Source organism: Kogia breviceps, chromosome 1 (genome assembly GCF_026419965.1).
Source record: "Kogia breviceps isolate mKogBre1 chromosome 1, mKogBre1 haplotype 1, whole genome shotgun sequence".
In the NCBI taxonomy this organism is placed as follows: Eukaryota; Metazoa; Chordata; class Mammalia; order Artiodactyla; family Physeteridae; genus Kogia; species Kogia breviceps.
Window position 1 is genome coordinate 193,433,213 of NC_081310.1, and position 21,072 is coordinate 193,454,284.

Sequence of the window (21,072 nt, forward strand, 5' to 3'; positions counted from 1 at the left end):
CCGGCGTTATAACCACCCCCTTTGCGCACCCCTGGCTCCCTCTCTCTGTCACTCATGCAGCAAAATCACAGCACAGGTTAAAGTGACTAAAGGAAACCCTACAACTGCACTGGAGGCCTCGCTCTGAAATTACCACCTTCAATCTCACGCGGGCCCCCAAGGCTGCTGGAGAATCAGACTCTAGTCCCCTCCTCCCCACCCTCTTAGAAGCTATCTCACACTTTCTCTGCTATCCTCAAGCCTCTGTCGCCTCTTCTCCTCTCACCCCCTGCGGCAGACCTTGTTCCTATTTCACCCACCAAAGAGGGCCCTCAGAAGAGAATAGCCACAAGTGTCCCCGCTCACCAGCTTCGCGACCGTAGCCTCTCCCGCCCCCTCCCCCTTCCTGTGTGGTCCCACCCCCAGCCTGACCCTCCTCTGTGCCCCGGGGGCCATCCCGTCTCCCCTGCCCAAGGCCAGCACCCAGGGCCACCACTGGCCTCCGAGGTCCCATTCTGTGAATCCGGAAAAGAACCCTCGATCCCCACAGCTGGCTCAGCCCCCCACGCCCACCGGGGTACAGAGCTGGGGGGCGGGACACAGGCTATGATGTGTCCGGGCCCTGTCCCTGCTCCCAAAGTCACTCCCCTCATCGTCAACACCTCCCCTTGCCTGACGGATTCACTCCCATCAGCACTTCAACAAGTGGTTATTTTTTTCCATCTTTAAAAACAAAAAGCAAGGGCTTCCCTGGTGGCGCAGTGGTTGGGAACCCGCCTGCCGATGCAGGGGACACGGGTTCGAGCCCCGGTCCGGGAGGATCCCACATGCCATGGAGCAACTAAGCCCGTGCGCCACAACTACTGAGCCTGTGCTCTGGAGCCCATGAGCCACGACTACTGAAGCCCGTGCACCTAGAGCCCGTGCTCCGCAACAACAGAGGCCACTGCAATAAGACCGCGCACCGCGGCGAAGAGTGGCCCCCGCTCGCCGCAACTAGAGAAAGCACAGCAACGAAGACCCGATGCAGCCAAAAATAAATAATAACTTTTAAAAAAGCAAAACACCAGAAAAAACCCCACTCCTCTCTTGAGCCTCCAGGAAGGACTCAGGCCATTTCTCCCCTTCTCATCACCCCCAAATCCCAATTCCTCCCCCACCTCCATCTCTGCTGACCTCAGTGCAGTTGGGCTCCCCTCACCCCAGAGCGCCCTTCCTCCAGGTGACCTCCGCAGTGCCAAGCCCCTGGCTAGTTCTCAGCCGTCGGCTTGTTGCAGGATCTTAGTTCCCCCACCAGGGATCGAACCCGGGCCCTCGGCAGTGAAAGCGCAGGCTCCTGAGCACTGGGCCGCTGGGGAAGTCCCAGCCCCCAGTTTTCTTGAGGCAGCAAAGGCGGCAGCACTCAGCCTCCTCGGAGCCCCTGCTTCCCTGACTCCAGGCTGCCACCTCTCAGCATCCCTCCCTCCCTCCCTCCCGCCTGCCCGCTCTTTCCAGCCTCTTCTGCTGGTTCCTGTTCTCCGCACTCATCCCTGGGACCCCCACTTCCCTGATGCTCGCACCCCAGGTGACCTCAGCTTCAGATGGTTCTCACCAGACTCCCATCCTGCTCTTCTCCCAGAAGGGCGGCTCCTTCTGGACATATCCTGACTCCTCGCTCCCCCACATCACGTGCAGTCCATCAGCTAATCCCATCTGTTCCCCTTCCAAAGACACCCAGAATCTGCGCCGCTCACCACCCCATCCTCCCCTCCCTGGGTCAAGCCATCCCCTCCTCCGGCCTCCTAACTTGTCTCCCCTCTTCTGCCCTGTCCCCACATCCTCCCAACAGAGGGCAGAGTGGCGCTGTGAACACTGAGATCAGGGTGTGTCCTGACTCACCTCAAACGCCCCCAAAGACTCCCCAACCCACTCAATCCTCAACCAAGGCTTCAAAGCCCTCTCTCAGGGACCTTATTATTATGTACAAAGTGACGTGGGAACACAGCCTCATCTTTTTGGTTATGCTCGTCTATGGCTGCACGCATTTACCCTCTGGCCCTTGAGAAAGTTGGCTGACCCCTGCTCTATGCTATCTGCTCCCCACCCTTGCCCAACCCACCCTCCCCCTCTACTCCCTCCCCTTGCTCTCTCTGCTCTGAACACACTAGCCTCCTCACCGTTCTTCCAAAATGCTGTGCATGTTCCCACCTCAGGGCCTTTGCACTTGCTGTCCCCTCCACCCAGAACCCTCTCTCCCTCTCTCCCTCATGCCTTGCATCCTCTGCTCAAACTTCACGGGGAGCCCTTCCCTGACCGCTCTGCCCACACCCCCCTCACCACTCCCGCCTCTTTTAACCCTGCATGATTTTTCTCTATGACTCATCACCACCTGACAGACTGCAGAAATTACTGTTTGCTGTTCTCTCTGCAGCAGACTATGAGCCACTGTCTCTTTTTTTCCCCTGCTCTATTCACAGCACATAGAATAAATAGTATGTGGCACACAGTAGGGGCTTACACATTGTGTTAAAGGAGTGACTGGATCGGGCTAAGCATCATGCAGCCTTTAGGATGCGTCATTTAACTTGTACCGCAGGACTTCCCCGGTGGCAGAGTGGTTGAGAGTCTGCCTGCCGATGCATGGGACACGGGTTCGTGTCCCGGTCCGGGAGGATCCCGTGTGCCGCGGAGAGGCTGGGCCCGTGAGCCATGGCCGCTGAGACTGTGTGCCTGAAGCCTGTGCTCTGCAATGGGAGATGCCACAGCAGTGAGAGGCCCGCGTACCGCAAAAAAAAAAAAAAAAAACAAAAAAAAACGTGCACCGCAGCCCTAAGAAGTAGGCTGCTCGTTTTAGAGACGAGCTTAAAGAGATACCTGCCCAGCCCAAGGCCTTAGAGCCGGTTAGCAGTGGCAGAGGGCTACCCCGGGAGCTAACTCCACAGCGCATCCTCCTAACCAGGACAGCCCCGAACCTCACCTCTTTCCAAAGGAGAATTTTTTTTTTTTTTTTTTTTTTCTTCAGTACGCGGGCCTCTCACCGCTGTGGCTTCTCCCGTTTCGGAGCACAGGCTCCGGACGCGCAGGCTCAGCGGCCACGGCCCACGGGCTCAGCCGCTCCGCGGCACGTGGGATCTTCCCGGACCGGGGCACAAACCCGCGTCCCCTGCATCGGCGGGCGGACTCTCAACCACTGCGCCGCCAGGGAAGCCCAAACCTTGCAGTCTTGATCTCCTCTTTTTCTCCTACATCTAGTCCATGAGTGAAGCCTGCCGCTCTGCCTTCGAAACAGATCCAAGAGCTGCCGTGTTGGGAGAGGTAATCTCCGTCACATGGCCTTTCCACCCCGCTTGGGCTGGGACACTTCCTTACAAAGAGACAAAGAGCCCGCACAGCCTTGCCGAGCTTGGGGCCCGGTGTGGGAGCATCTTTCCCTGTTTCAGGCCCAGTGTGTGCTCTCTTGTTCTGCTTAAGCCTGTGCGTCGTATGGCAACCGGCCAACCCCACTGCTCTATCTGTCCTCTTCGGGGAGGGGATGGGGTCCTTCCACTGCGCCGTGAGAGGGCCAAGCACAAGCAAACTGCCCGTCAGCTGCCGGAGAGACGCGCTGGCCCCCGGGAGGCCGACGCCGCTACTGAAGCCGATCTTGCTGTCTCTTCTCGGCCTGAGTCCAGCGCCGTCCATCAGTGCTTGAGCGTCTGATGTTTTCCTTGGCGCCTCCAACACCAAGCTGCCGTGGGCAGAAGTGCCTGGAGGACTCTCCTGGATTGGTAACCGGTGCCACCTCCACCTCCTCATCCAACACTGTCCTTTTATTATTTTATTTTATTTTATTTTATATATTTTTTAATTTTTTGCGGTACGCGGGCCTCTCACTGCTGTGGGCTCTCCCGTTGCGGAGCACAGGCTCCGGACGCGCAGGCTCAGCGGCCACGGCTCACGGGCCCAGCCGCTCCACGGCACGTGGGATCTTCCCGGACCGGGGCACGAACCCGCGTCCCCTGCATCGGCAGGCGGACTCGCAACCACTGCGCCACCAGGGAAGCCCCCCAACACTGTCCTTTTAGAATGTAAGTCAGACCACGTCCGACTCTGCCCAAAGCCCTCCAGCGGTTCCCATCTCACACTCACCCAAAGTCCTTGAAATGACCTTCTGACCCACCTGGCCCCTGCTGCCTCCCTGACCTCATCCCCTTTTCCCATCCTCGGCTGCAGCCACTCTGGCCTCCTGCCCGAGCCCCCAAACAGACTGGGCAGGCGCCGCCCGCTCAGGCCTTCCTCCGAGCTGTGCCCAAAACCTCCCAAGCAAAATGGAATCTCCCAGGTACTAGGGGCTTTTTCCCCTCACTGGGGCATCCCCAGCATCTAGAACACTGCCCGGCTCCCATCGACTCTCGACTGCTTGTTGAATGAATGTTAGACACTCTCCCTTATGAGACCTGCTGTGTGGAAAGGGGTAGCCACCTTGGTGGCCCTCACTGTTTCCCCTGTGCCTCTGATGGCCTCTCCTTGCAGGATGGCCCTTGGCTTCCTGGGGCCCCCTTGCCCGCATGGTCAGGGAGCCAGAGCAGCCTGAAAGTTTAAGTCACCGTCCCCCGACCCTGGAGTAGCTTTGGCAGATGACCAAGAAAGCCCAGCTCCCCTGCTCTGCAACACATCACACGCTTCCTCTCAGGGTCTGCTCCTGGGGGGCTCCACCTCAGACAGGGGCTTCCTCTGCCCCCTCCCCAAAGATCCACTCCGCTTGCGGGTCTGGGACTATAAGGAACTGCGGTCTCTGAATATACTCCCCCTCTGTTTGACACAGCCTCTCCTATCTGCACCCCCCACCCCGCCTCTTCCTTCCTTGAGAAATCTGACACGCTCAGGATCCAGATGCAGGAGCATATATGCTGCAAGCCTCCCACGTGCCAGGAACCGGTATAAGCAAGAGAACTGGAACGTGAGTGTTCGCTCCCTCTCCCCTACCCAAGGCCTCAACCGTGCACTTGACACGGGTCCTTCTAGTTGATGTTTTTACATCTTACCACATATACACCACAAACAATACAGGGTACTGCTGAGAGGTTTTAAAATTCACACTAACGCTCTCATATCACGTGTGCCATCCTGAAACCAACTTTCGGGGGGAACCAACATTGATAGAAATAGGCCCGGTTTATTCATTTGAACTGCTGAACAGTATATTCCTTAGAATGAACGGACCACGGCTTATCTGCCCGCCCCCGTCTGACTATGAGGCTGTTCGCGGTTTCCCACGGCTTCGGCCACCCAGCACCCCCCGGCCCCAGAGCACAAGTCCCATCCCCGGAGGCCCATGTTCCTTCTTTCAGGGCTCTCGCCTCCTGACAGAGGACTCCTAATGCCTGTTCGCCCCGAGAGCAGGACCTGAGTTCAGCCCTGTAGCTCCAGGCCCCCGCACAGCTGTGGCAGGCACTCAGCTTCTTTGGACGGATGGATACAGAAGGATGCGGGGAGGGGCCCGTGCACCAGGCCTGGACCCCCCTGTGCCGGGGACGAGCCAGGATGGCCTGGGGTCCAGTGGTCAATGCCATCCCAGTGGGAGTGGGGTAGGGCCCTGGCCATGGGATCCTTGGAGCTTCTGGACGGGTGTCCCCCTCTGCTCTGAGGCCAAGTCACAGGGTCGGCCAGGAGCAGACGGCCCCTGGCCCACTGACTCAACATCACCATGGGCTCAAGGAACAGGCCCCCTGGCAACCCCGCTGTCAGGCAGGGAGCCGCCCCGAGGGCGCCGTACATTTCAGCTGCGTCATGGCTCTCTGGGCAGGCATTAGCCCTCCTCCAGCGGACACGGGGGTCTGAGGGGCGCACAGTCAGGGGTAGGGTGGGATTCAAACCGATACCTGAGCCATCTGAATTCAGAGCAACGGACACCCATTTGCCGCAATGAACAGCGCCCTCCTCTGCCGGGGCCCCGGCTGGGCCGGAGCTGAGCACACAGCAGGCCCAGCTGGTCCTGAGCCCCTGCTCCCTCCCGCCACAAGAGAACGGGCACCTAAGGCCTGGTGCCCTGGGGATTCGCCGGAATCTTCCCAGGAGTGGCAAGTCCAGGCTCCAGCCCTGACGGGAGATTAAACGTGGCTCAAAACACACTCAGCTACAGGATTCCCTGAACTTTAATGCCATGGCTCTGAGAAGGGCAACTGGAGGTTGTGGTGGATCTCTGAGGCTGCAGACACCACCAGCCTCTAGTGCCGGGGTCCTGGGCCCCAAGTGACTAGGCAGTGAGAAGCCGGGGGTCCTCACCCCTGCACTCCTGGGGCTCAGTGTGACCAGAAGCTCTCAGAGCTCCTGCGGGAGGGCTTGGCCAACTTCGGGAGAGGCGCTGGGTAGGGGCATCACTGGCTCTTAGAGGCCTGACCCCGCCGGGCTCAGGCACGGCTCGACCCAGGACCTGCACGGAGCAGCTAAGGGTGGAGGTGACAAAAGCGACCACAGTTCCCAGCCTGGCACCAGTGGGATACCTGGAAGGGAGGAGAGGCCTCGAGGAGTTTGGGACAGGTGTGCACAGGGGCTCCTGGCCTCTCAGGGCACTTGATTCAGGCAACCCCTGAGATGGGGAACCGGAGACACATCCCACATTAGTTCTAAGAAAGGTCGGGGGACGGGAGCACCCCTAGGATGACATCCAAGGCACCAAGAAGGGGATGCAGCCTCCTCTCACCCCTCCCCGCAGTTTGTCAAACTGGTCCCTAGGCTGGGGCCAGGTGCAGCAGGGCTGGCTTCAGTATCCTTGGGGGACGTGAGCCCTGCTCTCCAGGTCGGCAGGCACTTCTGGAGAGTCAATCGTCTGGTAGGCACTGTGCTCCTGTGAAGGTCCAAGGAAAGCTAGGGGGCGGGGGAGACGGGGGGAAAGAAAAAAATGAAGGGTGAGGACTTAGGACATTCCACAAGGCCAAACCAACATCCCCCTACCCCTCGACCAGAAAGGCCAGAGCTGGGCATCCCAGCACCCAGGAGTGACAGTGGCAGCAGCGCCAGGCACCAAGCCTTTAGCACGTATTATTTATTCAATCCTCCTGTAACCCTACAGAGCAGGTTTTTTATTGTCCCCACTTTACAGATGAGGAAACTGAGGGTCAAAGAGATAAACTGACTCGGCTGAGATTATAAAGCTTGAAGCAGAGGACGCCAGGATTCAAACCTAAGCAGCACGACCCCAAAGACAGGGCTCTTAGCCATTAGGCCTCAGTGGTTCTCTGAGCAGCACATGCTCAGGAATCTGGCCAAGGGATGCCCAGCCCTGGGCCCACGGGCTCCCCTCCGGCTCCTCTCCCAGACGGAGCGGATACAGTGTGACCGTGTCCAGAAGGCCCCAGAGCTGGCACAGTTGCAGAGCCCAGACGGTGCAAGGCAGGCTGTAGGGCTCTCAGTGCCACACCCCTCACTCCCATCTGCACTCTGCACACCTGTCCTGTGCTCCTGAACAGGCCCCAAGGGCCCTGGGCCTCAGTTTCTTCATCTACTGGAGGAACATCCTGGCCCCTCCCCGCCCCCGGGCAGGCCTGGGCTGGGCTGAGGTTGCCCAGGGTGGGGGGCCCCGGGCCATTCCTGCCCTTAGCCCAGCTGCTCTCCCAGCGGGTCACCGGCCACTCTGGGCCTCTCTTCTCAGAAGTGAAAGGCCGAAGACCACACCTCTCTGCTTCTCTCAGAGAGAGAGAAAGGGGGTCAGAGAGGGCAGGGGAAGGGCCACCACGAGAAGGGGTACAGCTCAGAGAGGCCGTGGCAGCGGGCAGCGGGCAGCGGGTCTGGGCTAAGGGAAAGCGCCTGCAGTTCAGGGCTGGCTTTGGCCGGGGCCCCCACGGCCTAGGCCAGCACCACCCCTCCCTTGGCCACCCAGACCCCGTATGTGGCAGGAGAGGGGGGTTCCAGCGATGGGGCTGGAGGGAGCTGAGGGGAAGCTGGCCCTGCAGGTTCCTACAAGCCTCGGGCCACAGACTGCCCAGAGCTGCCTGGGGCACTGGAGCACGCCTCAAGCTGCACCCATGTTTGAGCCGTAGCCTGGTGCCAGGGAAAGGTCATACGAGGTGGGGACGGCCGGGGGGGACCCCTGGGCTCCTGCAGCAGAGACCAGGAACTTGCACACCGTCCAGCCTGGCTCCCAGAGCCCACGCCCAACCCCGCCCTGCGCCTCGAGCCCTTCTCTCAGGGGGCAAGGTTGGTCCCCTGGGGCCGGGGCTGGGGGGCGGGCAAGATGGAGACCGGGGAGAGGTGGGGAGATGGCAGCAGGCCAGCGCCTGGGCCAGCGAGAGGGGAGTCGGGGAGCCGCCCGGAGGCGCTGGCCTCACCAGTGTGGAGCGGGAACTCACCCCCGCGCTCCCGGTACATTTGGTAGACGAAGAAGCAGGAGACCGGCTTGAGGAGGGCGCTGACGATGGCCATGCCAGCGCTGAAGCGCACTGTGTCCGAGAGGCTGGCCCTTGGGTAGAAGATGCTGATGTGGATGACGTCCAAGAAGATGGTGGCCGCCAAGCCACCCAGAAACTGCAAGACAGGCCGGGCGCAGGGCCCAGGGGTGACCACGTGTCATCCGGGTTCACGAGCCCGCTTGCCCCCTATCCCACCCCCTCACTCTCCCACCATGTACACCAGACCGGAAGCTCCCCTTGTGCCCTACTACGTCCTTGGGGTTTGCTGGAGAACAGATCAAGCCAGCAGGCAGGGCTCTGTGGATGAGACGCCCCGCTGGGGGCTGTGAGGCCGCGAGCAGGGGTGCGGGGCCAGAGCACCTTCTCCCACCTCCTCGCATCCGGAGGCCACGACGAGGTACAAGACTTGGGTCCAGAGCCGCTGAGACGGAAGGTCGCTCAGAATTCACTTGCTCCGCCTTCACCACCAGAGCAATCCCTTCGCAGCCGTCCCGGGGGGCCGGTGCTGGGGCTCACAGCCACGTGGGCCTGAGCGGCTGTCGGGAAGTTGCCCTGCGGGACAGCTCAGGCCGTGTGCACTGGGACCTCATAGGCCTCCTGGCCACATCCCTCCCTATTCGGAGGGCCCTAGAGGCGGGTCACTGGCGCGTGCCCCCCTGCCCTCGGGGAAGGGCCAGTCTGGGACACTGGTGGGAGCCCACCCCGTGCCCTTCTTGGGGAAAAAATGAGCAGACTCCGGGCTCTCTTGAGCCAGGCAGGCAGAGAAGCAGGCCAGGCTAGTGAAGGTGCACATGGGCCGGGAGCCTGGGTGGGCTTACTCAGCGGGCTCTAGAAAGTGGAAAATGGAGAAAAAAGAAGGGAGACGAGACTGGGCGAGTGGAGGGGAAGACGGAGCCGGGCCCACGATCACCCTTAGGCCAGCTCTCCCCCAGCTCACCATACTTATGGCGTCGGTGGAGTCCCGCTGCGCGATGGCCCACACGCCCAAGGCCAGGATGGTGAAGTTGGACCACGCGTAGGCGCCCGGGAACACGATGCAGCCCCTGCGGGAGGAGAAGGCCTCCGAGTCAAGTCAGGACGTGGCTGCCCCACAGGTGCCCACCCCTCCCACAGGCCACCTCCTAAGGCTCTCAGGTCTCAGGGCCCCACGAGCAGAGGCCACAGTCTATGGCCCTGTTCCTTCCCACCCCCACCCCCCCGTGCTCCAGAAACGTCAGCATATCCCATCGCTCTGCCTCCCAAACGGATCCGGAATCTGGCCACGTCCCTCCAAGTCCAAACCACCATTCTCTCCTACTAGCCTCTCCCCACTGGTCTCCGAAGTTCCACGCCTGCCCCCTCCTGGCCATTCATAAACAGCAACCAGTTAGGGAAATCAGGGGACGTCACTCTGCTAAAAGTTCTCCAACAGTTCTCTTGGAATAAAATTCAGAATCTGACCATGGCCTATGGGGCCCTGTGGGATCTGGTGACACAGCCCAGCCTATACCTCCCATTCACTGCCTTGCTGTCCCCTCTACCCTGAACACTCGGTCCCTTTTTGTCATGTTAGCCTCACCTCAACTGTTAACTGCGAGACTCCTTCTCTGACTGCCCCGTTTCAAGTACCACCTCACCGCTTTCTAACACAATGCCCACCCTCTTCTGTTTTGTAGGGTATTGCTACTAACAACTGTTCACTTGTTTGTCAACTCAAAGAAAATAATAGTTAACCCAGAGCCCTTACTATTATCTGGCACAGTTATAAGTGCTTTAAATTCACTCATTTATGTGCACTTGTCTTAACAACCCCAGTAAGGAGGCACTATTGCTACCCTCATTTTACAGATGAGGAGACAGAGGCACAGAGAGGTCAAGTAACTTGCTGAAGGTCACACAGCTGCAGGGCTGGGATTTAAACCCAGGCAGTCTGGCTCAAGAGGCTGTGCTCTTATCCACCGTATTCACTCAGCTTGGATGGCCCCAGCACGCAGTGGGGTGCTTCGTAAATTTAAATGGCATTCCCTGAAGTGTACCATACGGAAAACATGTGCAAAGCACTTAAGCGTAGGGCTCAACGAGGCTTACTCAGAGTAAGCAACCTCATTTGGGGGTTTTGAGAAAGCAGGCCTCAGCAACTCAAAATCCTGGGGAGTGTGACTGAGAAATGTGGATTTTGACTCTGCTCCTCGAGGTCATTAACCACGATTATCACTGTTCCCATTATTCACACCCGTTAGCGTGCGCACTGCACTTCCACAACTGCAAAACGCACACGTGAGCTCAATGGTCTCCAGTCTTGGTTTGGCAGAGAAATCTCCCCAGAAACTCAACGGCGAAAGCAGACGGTAATGATGAAAATCAATCCTGAGGTCCTCAGGCCTCCCTTGTGCAGGCCTGGGCAGTGTCTGGTGAGCAGAGCATTGCCACGTTTCTCCCTCACAGCTCCTGAGTGGCGTGCTTCCTTGTACCCATTTTACAGATGGAAACCAAGGTCCCGAGAAGTGGAGTCACTTGGTCAAGGTGACCTGCCCGGAATATAGCAGAGCCAGGACCTGAACAGGGTCAGTCTGAATCCTGAGTCTGCCGTCTCTGGGCAGGGGGTGTGAAGTGAGAGGGAGGGTCCACCCCTAAGCAAGTGACCTCAGCCCTGTGTCATGCGTCTACTTGCTGAGCCGCTGAGCTAACCCCGAGAAGGCGCCCAGCCTGGCAGCTGGCCTCTGGACACCCTCAATAAAGGTTAGCAGTTTTACAGTTTCAGAAGTTACGCTTTCACCTTCCGATGACTTTACAGGACAAGTGGGAGGGTCAGTAATGCTCTCACTTTATAGGTGAGAAAATGACTTAGGGGGTTTAAGTGACTCACCCAAGGTCACAGACACACAGAGCTCTACCTGACGTCCACCCCAGCATGGTATAAGAGACGGGCCCCCAGGCTTCAGCACCTCAGACACCCCCAGATGCGAAGGCCTCGGGGAAGAACCAGAGGGGTGACGAGCCCAAAGGGCTAGGGCAGTGTCCGGAGGAAGGCTGAGCGGTCGGTACTGCCCTGGGCTGTTGCCTCCCTGAGGATGAGGGCTCGAAGCTCCTAGGGCAGTGATGGCAAAGGCCTGCCCCGCTGACATCCTTGGAGCATGGGGAGCTTGCCGATGACGCTCTTGACAAAGGTGCTATTTAGTCTTGGAACGGGCTGGGAGACGTGCACAAGGCCCGTGAGACACATGGATGCAGACCCAGGACACACACGGACAAGACCCCAAGGAGACACGTGGACCCAGATCCTGGGAGACAGGGGGACATAGGACAGGACACTCAGAGAGTCACTCACCAGATCGTCAGCAGCCAGTGAACCAGGAGGATCGCCTGTGGCACACAAAACACAGGGAGTGGGTGGAGAAGAGATCTGTGAATGTGACCACCACGGTGGCAGGGGGCTGGGCGGGAAAGCTTTGGGAGCCAGAAAACACCAGAAGCCCCCGCCTAGCGCCTAAGAGGGCTTCAGCGGTGTCTGCTGAAATGAAATACCTCCAACAGTGATAGAAGAGAAGGTAGAGAAGGAGGAAGAGCACAGGCCAGGCGATGCTGCCACGTCAGCCCTCCCCACTCCCTCGGGGCAGCTGACACCTACAGCCCTTCCTGCTTCCAAAAGCTGGAAGCTCCTTTGGGGAACCTGGGAATCTGCTCTGGAATCCGAGGAGCCTCAGTGGGAAACGGGGGTCGGGGGGAGCTCAGATGAGGCTGATTTCTTAGGACACTGGAGCTGGGGTGCCGGGTGGGGACGGGGGGATGCCGGGTGCGCCCAGGGAATGGGAGAGCAGCCCGGTGGTAGAAGACCAGAAGGGAGAGGTGGGCCTTGAGGGCCTCGGCAAGGAGCATGGATTTCATCCCAAGTGCACCGTGGGAAGTCACCAGAAGCTTTTCTGCAGGAAGGTAACATGCTGTGATTTCTTAAGAAAAGAAAGCCCCCTGGCTTTTCTCTAGAGTTCTGCGCTATCCCACCCGTTTTACTGCCCCATATGTCCTTCAAAGACAGCCCTCTTTACTGGAACTGGTCTCTATTCCTGGTAATCAAAAGGGCCCTGATTGCAAAGCAAGTAAAGAAGGAAGGAACGATGCTACAGGGAGGGCAGGGCAGCTGCCAGCTAGAGCTTCCAAAGCAGCAGGGAACTGGGAGCTGGTGCTAAAGGGGACTCAGGGACGAGCCAGGAGAAGGAGAGGGAGAGCGGGCTGTTCCAGAGCGGACACCCGGAAGCACAGGCAGGGACGCAGGACCCAGAGCCCCGAGGAGGGGCGGCGCTGAGGCTGTGGGAGGCCAGGAGCCCCAAGTCGGGAGCTTCAGTGGGGCCTGGTGGTCGGCGAGGGCCCTTGAGGGGGTTTGCTCCCGGCACTGAGCGGTCAAGTTGGGAAGGGGAAGCAAAGAACCCGGGGCAGGGACGGCATGCTGGGCCCAGAGAGCAAGGGCGGATGGCCAGGATTGCAGTGGTTTCTGGTCTGGTGCAAGGGGGTAAGGAGAGGGAGCCGCCTGCAACGAGGAGCTCTGGCTGCACTTCTAGAAGAGTTACTCTTTATGGCACACCTGCCCAGCGCCCCACGTGACCTTCTCTGGGCCTCACAACAGCCTCTGGAGCAGATACTAGAATCATTCCCATTTTACAGTCAAGAAAACTAGGCTCAGAGGTAAATGAAGTGGATCGTGATTCCACAGATGGCGAAACTCAAATTAACTTGGAAGTCTGACTCCAGAACCAGGGTTCCTCGCCTTCATGATGGATGCACGGGCTTCAGCGGAGAGGAGCTATTTGGGCTTGAGACAGACGTAGACGTTTTTCACATGGGGGGCAGGTGACATCCGGGGCAGATGCCGGGACACCCCACCTTCACCCCCAGCGCTCAGTGAAGTGAACAAAGCCCAGAGTATGGTCCACAGGGCGCAAAGAATCCCTCTTCCGGCTACAGAGGACTAGAACAACTCTGTAAGGACCAATGCACCTGACTCTACACAGGTCTTGAGACTCCAAAAAAAGTTGAGTGTACACGACAGAAGGCTCGCTCTGGAAGGAATCTTTGCCATCACCTTCCCTCGTTTATTACTGAGTGCCTCCCACGCGTCAGGCAGCATTCTGAGATTTTTGTGCGCAGGAACGCATTTCATCCTTACAATCCTCTGAGGTACAATTTCCCCCATTTTACAGTTGAGAAAACTGAGGCTCAGAGGTAAGTAACTTGCCCCAGGTTGCACAGCAGAGCCACGTTTCAAACCTGATGTAGCCAGGTGTTGTCCAACCCAGGGCCTGGGCAGATGTGCCCTCCCGCCACAAAGATGGGGAAACTGAGGCAGAGGAGACCTAATCTCTGAGGGTTTCTTTTCCCAGGGGCTGAAGAGCAGGGATCACACAGTGCTGAGTTTCTGAAACATGTACAGTTTAAGCCGGCATCGCTGGCACCTGCTTGGCCCCCACCCTGGGGATTCAAAAGCGAGCTAGGCAGATGCAGCACTGGCCTGCCCTCCCAGACCTGACACCTGGGGTGGGCGGGACACTGTGAACCAGACAATCACCTTAGGAGTGTGGATTTCCAATGAGACAGCCTGCTGTGAAGAAAGTCACAGCAAAGGAAAAGGAACCTCATTCTGCATCAAGGGAGAGGTGCTTAGGAGGCTTCTTTGAGGGATGAAGGGGGTGAGCAGGGGTTAACCAGGGGCAGAGGGGAAAGAAGAGCATTTCAAGCAGGAGGGACAGCACCTGCAAAGGCTCTGTGGCAGAAGGGAGCATGGAACATTCTGGAAACGTGGAAGAGGAGAGTGGAGAGGAGGGACAGGAAGCTGGAGGTGGGGCGGGGCTGGGCCTGGAGGGTGTGGGGCGAAATTCTGATCTTTATCTTAAGAGCAAAACACTGTCCCCCTCTGTCTAACAGGAAACCCTGCCCACAGAGGGGAAGGGACCTGCCAGAGGCCATGACACGTGGTCATGGTCCATGACATGGTGGTCCTGGTGTCGGGTTTTTAACTAAGACAAGACACCAAGGAAGGAGCCACAGGGGAGACAGCTCACATCGCCACTCCCGAAAATCAATACCAAATCCTTCCCTCCCTTGACTTCTATTTTAGAAACGGTCTTCATTTCCAAGTGCTCTGGTTCCCACCTCTAGACTGTGCACACTGCAGGTCGTTAATCAAGGGGTGCTCTTGGCCTGCAGAGCCCAGCTTTATCATGGTAAGAGGAAAGGCCGAGACCCAGGGAAGCCTGTGGGAAACCGTTCTGTTTAACCTGCGGGATAAAGTTTTTCCTGGAGCCAGAAAAGCTCGTAATATGCAGTGAGCACCTGCTAAGGTCCAAAACTAGGCCCTCTCTTTTGGGCGGAACAGAATATAATCTGGAAATCCTGCAGATCTTTAGCAGACACACATCCCCTCGGTGTGACATCACTCTTGTTTTCTAAATATTTAGGAAACGTAGCATTAGTGGATCACTTCTCTTCAGCCCTGGGAAAAGAAACCCACAAAGACTAAGCCTCCTCTGCCTCAGTCTCCCCGCCTTTGTAATGGGAGGGCACACCCACCCAGGCCCAGAGGGGTCTAACGTGCAGGAAAGCTCCAACAAGAAACCCAGCCAAGATTCTAAAAGAGAGTGGATATATGTATATGTATAAATGACTCACTTTGCTGTACGCCTGAAACTAACACAACACTGTAAATCAACTATATGCCAATAAAAATAAAGAAAAGCAAAAGAAACCCAGCCAAACTGGCTCTGCCCTTCCGGACAGCCCTCATCTCAGCACAAAAGGACTGTCTGCTGGCTCTGGGGGAGGTTTCTGGTAACCAAGGGGATACTGGGGATTCCCAGGTACTGCCCTCGAGAATGAGGGAGCGGGGGGCCCGAGAATGTGCCTGGCAGCCTGACCGTTCTGACTAGGCAAGAGGAGGCAGACTGGAGCTCCTGGACTCTTCCTATAGACTCGGCCCAGGGGGGCTGCCCTGCCCTTTCCCAGCCGGTGTCCGATGTGTCCTAAGACTGGGGGACGGGGAGGGCCCAGGGGCAAGGCAGCAGGGGGTCGTAGGATGCTGGACTGGGGGCAGGAGACCTGGGTTCTGGTCCAGGGGCCACGTCCCCCTGTGTCTGAGCCCCGGGTTCCTACCCTGTGAAATGGAGGCAGCACCCGTCACCCACATGTCCCATGGGGGTGCATCTGACGGTCACTGGGTGTACCCACTTACTAACCGTAAGCGCTGGGTGGAACAGGCATCCAGAAACAGCGGCAACCACATCAACCCCTGCTACTGATGAAGATGTGCCCGTCACGTGTCTACACTACCCTGAACACTCGGCCCATGCCATCCTTGCAACGGTCTGGTGTAGCGTTTTAATCCTGTTTTACTTATGAAGAAATTGAGGCTGTGAGAGATTAAGTAAATTGGCCTAAATGGTAATGCTTATAAACAAGAGAGGCCAGATGCAAAACTCAGAAGAGGTCTATCTGGTCTGAGTTTTCCTGCTAATAAAAATGTGATGCTCCACCACCTCCTGGACCACTAGATCCTCCTCTTATCACCCTAGAAGGTAGGGTCTAATTTTATGCTCTTTTTATGGTAAGGAAACTGATACTCAGAGAGGTTTAGAAATCTGCTCCAGGTCACACAGCTAGTAAGCAGCAAAGTCTGGTTTTGGACAGAAGTCTGTCTGGCCCCAAAGCCTGTGCTCTATCCACTGTGCTACAGGGTCAGGATCTGGAAGAGCAAGGGAAGGGTGGACGGAAATGAGGAGGTTTGACCTTGAGAAGGGAAGGCTAAGGGGGAAACCGAAGGGTCCTGCGGACCAGGACTTAGACCCTTCATTTGCCATTAGAGGGCCCACGGTGGTCGGGGTGGGACTTCCCAGACGGGTGGTAGACAGACCTGAGGTCACCACACAGTTTTCTATTTTTTCAGCTTGTAAGATTGAACCTGTGCCCTGGGCAGTGAAAGCGCTGAGTCCTAACTACGGGACTGCCAGGGAGTTCCCAGGAAAAATATATTCTCTATATTAATCTGTATGGAGGGAATTCCCTGGCGGTCCCGTGGTTAGGACTCTGCGCTTTCACTGCCGCGGGCACGAGTTCAATCCTTGGTCAGGGAACTAACCTCTCACAAACCACACGGCACGGCCAAAAAACATAAACAAAAACAAAAACACCCAGAATACACTTTCCTGGTCCTGTGCAAACACTCGGTGGCCTGTTGCATGAGGCAGCAAGATCCCCGAGGACTCCCGAGGGCTGAGGCTAGGGGACAGCACTCAGGGCTGCTGGAGGGCAGAGGCAGAGGTGGGCAGTGCTTAATGGTGTGGGCACTGCAGCCACGTATGTGGATTGGAGCCCAGCTCCGTGACTTAGAGCCGTGTGACCTTGGGCCGGTCACCTGAGCTCTCAGAACTGCTGCTTGCTCTTCTGTAAAGTGGGACAATAACGCTTCACGGGGGTGTCGCGTGGCTACAGAGAGGTGGAGGGAAGTGCGAAACATTCAATGCAATGCCTGCCAGGCAGTGAGCCCCCGAGACGTGGCCATCCTCATTACTATTATGCAGTCCGCTTCCAGAGTTCTTAACCCTCATGCTACACTACCCCCTGCACCCTCCTCCAAAGGGCCCTTCTCCCAAGACCTCAGGAACCCGGGCCTAGTGCCTTCGAGGCGTGTCACAGTGACATTCCTCCAGCTCAGGACTTGCCTCACGGGTGGGGCCGGGTTAGCGACTGCCCAGAGGGCCTGGGGCACTTGCTTCTGTTCACCTGGCACCACTGCCCACTCCAGCTGGGCTGGGCACAAGCAGGTGTTGAGCCAATGCCCAAGGAATGTGAGAAATAAGGGAGGGGGTAGTGCAGGGCCACAGGGGTGCATTTCCCCAGCTCCCAAGGGGCTCTGGTCTCAGAACAGCCGGCTCAGACGGCGGGTGAACCAGGATCAACAGCTCTCTCCACAGGGTGGCCAGGTTTAACAACAAAAACACAGAGCACCCAGTTAGTTTTTAAATTTCAGATAATGAATAATTTGCTACAATGTCCCAAACATTGCCTGGGATAAACTTATACTAAAAAATTATTCATTGTTGATATGAAATTCAGATTCAACTGGATGTCCTGTAGGTTACCTAGCAACCCTAGCCGCTCAGGCCCTCCCAGCATTTAGTTGTCTCCGACTGGTATCAGCTAAGACCCTTGGAGATATGATGTTTTATTTCCCAAGTCAAGGGAAGGACCAGACATTTCATTCCGGGTACCCAAAGCCAGCACAGCTCACACCTGGGGTCATGTGTGGTCTGTCCCACCCATGAAGTTGCTAGAAAAAAAGCCCCAAACAGACTAAGCCCTCCCCGTGGACAGAAAATGTCAAGGCAGGAGTCAGTCCTAATTAACTGGTGGCCAGGAAAGGACACAGCTTTGAAGTCTGACCCTGATGGGTTCAAACCCTGACTCTGCCACTAAATCTCTGGGGGATCTTGGCAAGTTACTTACCCGGTCTGAGCTGAAGTTTGCTCATCTGTAAAAATCTCAGAAGGTTGATGTGATTAAATAAATAACCTGGCACACCACAGATGCCCCCAAAATGCGGGCTCTCTCCCCTCTCAATTCCTGCGGCTCTGTCCCTCATTTCACTCCCTCTTAGCAATTATTTTAGGCAAATCTCTAATTAGAGAAAAGGCGGTCAACATTAACCCCACACAGGCTGGAACAGAGTGAGTATTGACACCAGCAAACCTCAGTTGCCCTCAAGTAAATTTCTTCCCGGCTAAACCTCCAATCCAAGTCCATTCCCTTGTTCCAGCCACCTCTCCCCCTAGCCGTAGACTGAAAGCTTCGGGGAGGTTTGCTGAAGCAAGTATTAAGGAAAGTATCAAGGGGAATCTTCCCATGCGAAGTCACAGCACAGACGGTGTCTAATAATCCAAATATGGGTAATGTATTGTTCTGTAGTCAACTATCTCTTAGATCCCTTCAGTACCAGACACCACGGGTGCTAAATTCTTCGTCATACGTGAGTAAAAGGGCATTCCTGGATACAGTCTCAAAGGAAACTGCACTGAGAGCCCAAATGGAAGGTTTGGTCAAAGGTTCATACCTTCCTGACCAAAGCTAAAGGCTTCAGCCTCTAAGTGGCAAAGAGAGCCAAGAAGCACTGGGCTGGTGGGGCGGGGAGGGAAAAAAAAGAACAGCCGCTGGCATCCTGACAGCTGAGGACACAGCTCAGGAAATGAAGACACCCCAGGAAGCTCCCTAAATGTTTCCCTAAATGCGCAAAGTTAGCGTTTTCTGCTTTTAAGTAACTTCTATTGGTGTCTGTGCTGCTTACGAAATAAAAACGTTGAATTTATAAACTTTGAAAAACCACTCGTCCGGGATCACAGCTTCATCTGCCAACAAAGGAGGCTACCAGGTTGGTGTCAGGAGAGCAGGTGAAAGGTTTAGCCCCTCTCTCGGTGGAGGGGAGGTGTGCCGCCTCTAAGTCCCCCCTAGGGCTCTCGGTGCGGTGGGCCCCTCCCCCCCCTCCCCCGCGCCTTCCTCTTTCCCCAGGGGAATTCTGGGCCCGCAGGCCAAAGCGAGCCTCAGGGGCCTGGCGCTCCCAGCTGGGCCGGTCTGACTCCGGGAAGAGGGGGCCCCTTCCCTCCCTTCCCTCCTCCAGTTTCCTCTCGGTCTTTCCTGCTGGCCTTCTGTATCCCTCTCCTTGCTATGGTCTATCCACCCATCTCCTTCTCACCTGGACTCTGTACGTTCTCTTTCTCCCTACCACCCCTCTTTCCCCAAACGCTCGGTCCTCTCACCTCTAAATTCCTACTTTAAAAGCGCAAACACCCAACACGCTCGGGGAGACCCGCCCCGCGCCCGCCCGCCAGCCCGCCCGCCGGCCCGCCAACCCGCCAGCTGCTGGGCCACCCCCGCCCCGCCCCGCCTATCGCCACCTTCAGGTTCACGGCGGGCAGCTCCATCCCGACCAAGCTGGAGGGAACCTGCGCGACAACCGCGGGGGCTCCTGGTCTACGAACTCTGGAAGCAAACTTGCCCGGCTCCGCCCCGCCCGCGGCCCCGGCTCCAACCCTCCCCCCGGGGGGGATGGGCACGTGGGTTGGGTCACGTGACCGTTGCCCGGTTGCTAGGCGACGGCGTCCGGCTGCTCGCGCCTTAGTCCCGCCGCTGCCCAGGTAGTTCCCGGCACCGCTGGAGAACATCCAGATTTGCGTCGCAAAGGGCACAATATCTCGCCGAGTTGAAGTCCCTTCAAGTGGGCTGATGGGACCACCTGCAGCCAGGAGAGCTTGGGGGAACGTCCAGGTACAAACTGCAGATGCGGCAACAGCTGGTGTCTCATCCCAGAGGGCACCCTCTCTCCTCCCTCCTTCTCCGGTGAAAGTGGAGACGGTTTACGGACCTCAGACCATCCTTGTCTGTGAGGATAAATGAACTAATTCATGTCGAAGAAAAAATGATTCTGACACTTGCTAAAATGGTAAGGAAAACTTATTCAAGACTACTGGGGCAGGGGTTCCACAATAGGGGAGGGAGAGATCAAGCCCAACTCGGAGTCCCCCAAGGATAAGTGGGGGTGAAGGGTCAGTGGATGGCAAAAGTATTACTACGAAGAAACATCAAAGATGGGGTGATTCTTGCTAACCTGACCTAACAGGATTCTTGCTAAAGGTAGGTCAAAGACAGACCTCAAAAGTGGGGGAAAGGGAACCTGATCCGATATAGAGGGTGATCAGATATCAAGGGTCGAGGGATTCTTGCTAAACTGACTTAGAAGGATTCTTGCTGAAACTGTTCTATGCAGGATGCAGAAGGCTGGGTTGAGGCCTAGTCAAGAAGAGGGCTCAGAGGAGGCTAACTACAGTTTGGTTAAAGATACAGTCTTTGTCCGGACTTCCCTGGTGTTCCAGTGGGTACGACTCTGTGCTGCCAGTGCAGGGGACTGGGGTTTGATCCCATGTCAGGGAACTAGATCCCGCAGGCATGCCGCAACTAAGAAGTACTCATGCAACTAAGAAGTACTCGTGCCGCAACTAAAAAAAGATCCCGCGTGCCATGACTAAGACCCGGTGCAAACAAAATAATAAATAACTAAATAAATATTTTTTTTAAAAAGAGCCTTTATCAACGTAAAGTGCCCAGAACAAATGCCTGGCACTTAGTAAATGGGCAATATACATAAAATATTGTTATTATCGGGCTTCCCTGGTGGCGCAGTGGTTGAGAGTCCGCCTGCCGATGCGGGAGACACGAGTTCGTGCCCCTGTCCGGGAAGATCCCACATGCCGCGGAGCGGCTGGGCCCGTGAGCCGTGGCCGCTGAGCCTGCGCGTCTGGAGCCTGTGCTCCGCAACGGGAGAGGCCACAGCAGTGAAAGGCCCGCGTACCGCAAAAAAACCCAAAAAACCAAAAAAACAAAACAAAACAAAAAAACCACCCCCAAAATATTATTATCAATACACAAAGGGCCTATGGTTGGAGCCTTCTTGAGTTAACATACTTAAAGCTTCAGAAAAATCCACCTGGGAGACCAGCAGAAAACCTATAGTCACACTTGTCTCCAGAAGGAAGAAGACTCAAGAAGATTCTATCAAGACACTGTCTGCCCCCCCCAGCTGTGAATGGAAGGGATGGAGGAAAGAAAGGGCTCTCCCACCTGGCATCTCTCTTAAAGATCGTTGCCCTCCAAAGAGTCCCTCCATCCTCCTCCTCAACCCATCCTCCACCCATAACCAGAGAACACTTTCATTTGGATA

The 21,072-nt window shown here is 56.8% G+C and overlaps 1 protein-coding gene across 1 annotated transcript; it reads right to left on the reverse strand.

Moving 5' to 3' along the window:
- Positions 1-5,093: 5,093 nt before the first annotated feature.
- AGTRAP (angiotensin II receptor associated protein) lies at positions 5,094-19,399 on the reverse strand. Its single transcript, XM_059042123.2, has 5 exons — positions 19,253-19,399; positions 11,653-11,687; positions 9,283-9,388; positions 8,286-8,460; positions 5,094-6,804 (listed from the first exon to the last, which is right to left on the reverse strand). Exons 1-5 carry the CDS (start codon positions 19,277-19,279, stop codon positions 6,701-6,703), a joined length of 447 nt encoding a protein of 148 aa, XP_058898106.1. The 5' UTR covers positions 19,280-19,399; the 3' UTR covers positions 5,094-6,700.
- Positions 19,400-21,072: the final 1,673 nt, after the last annotated feature.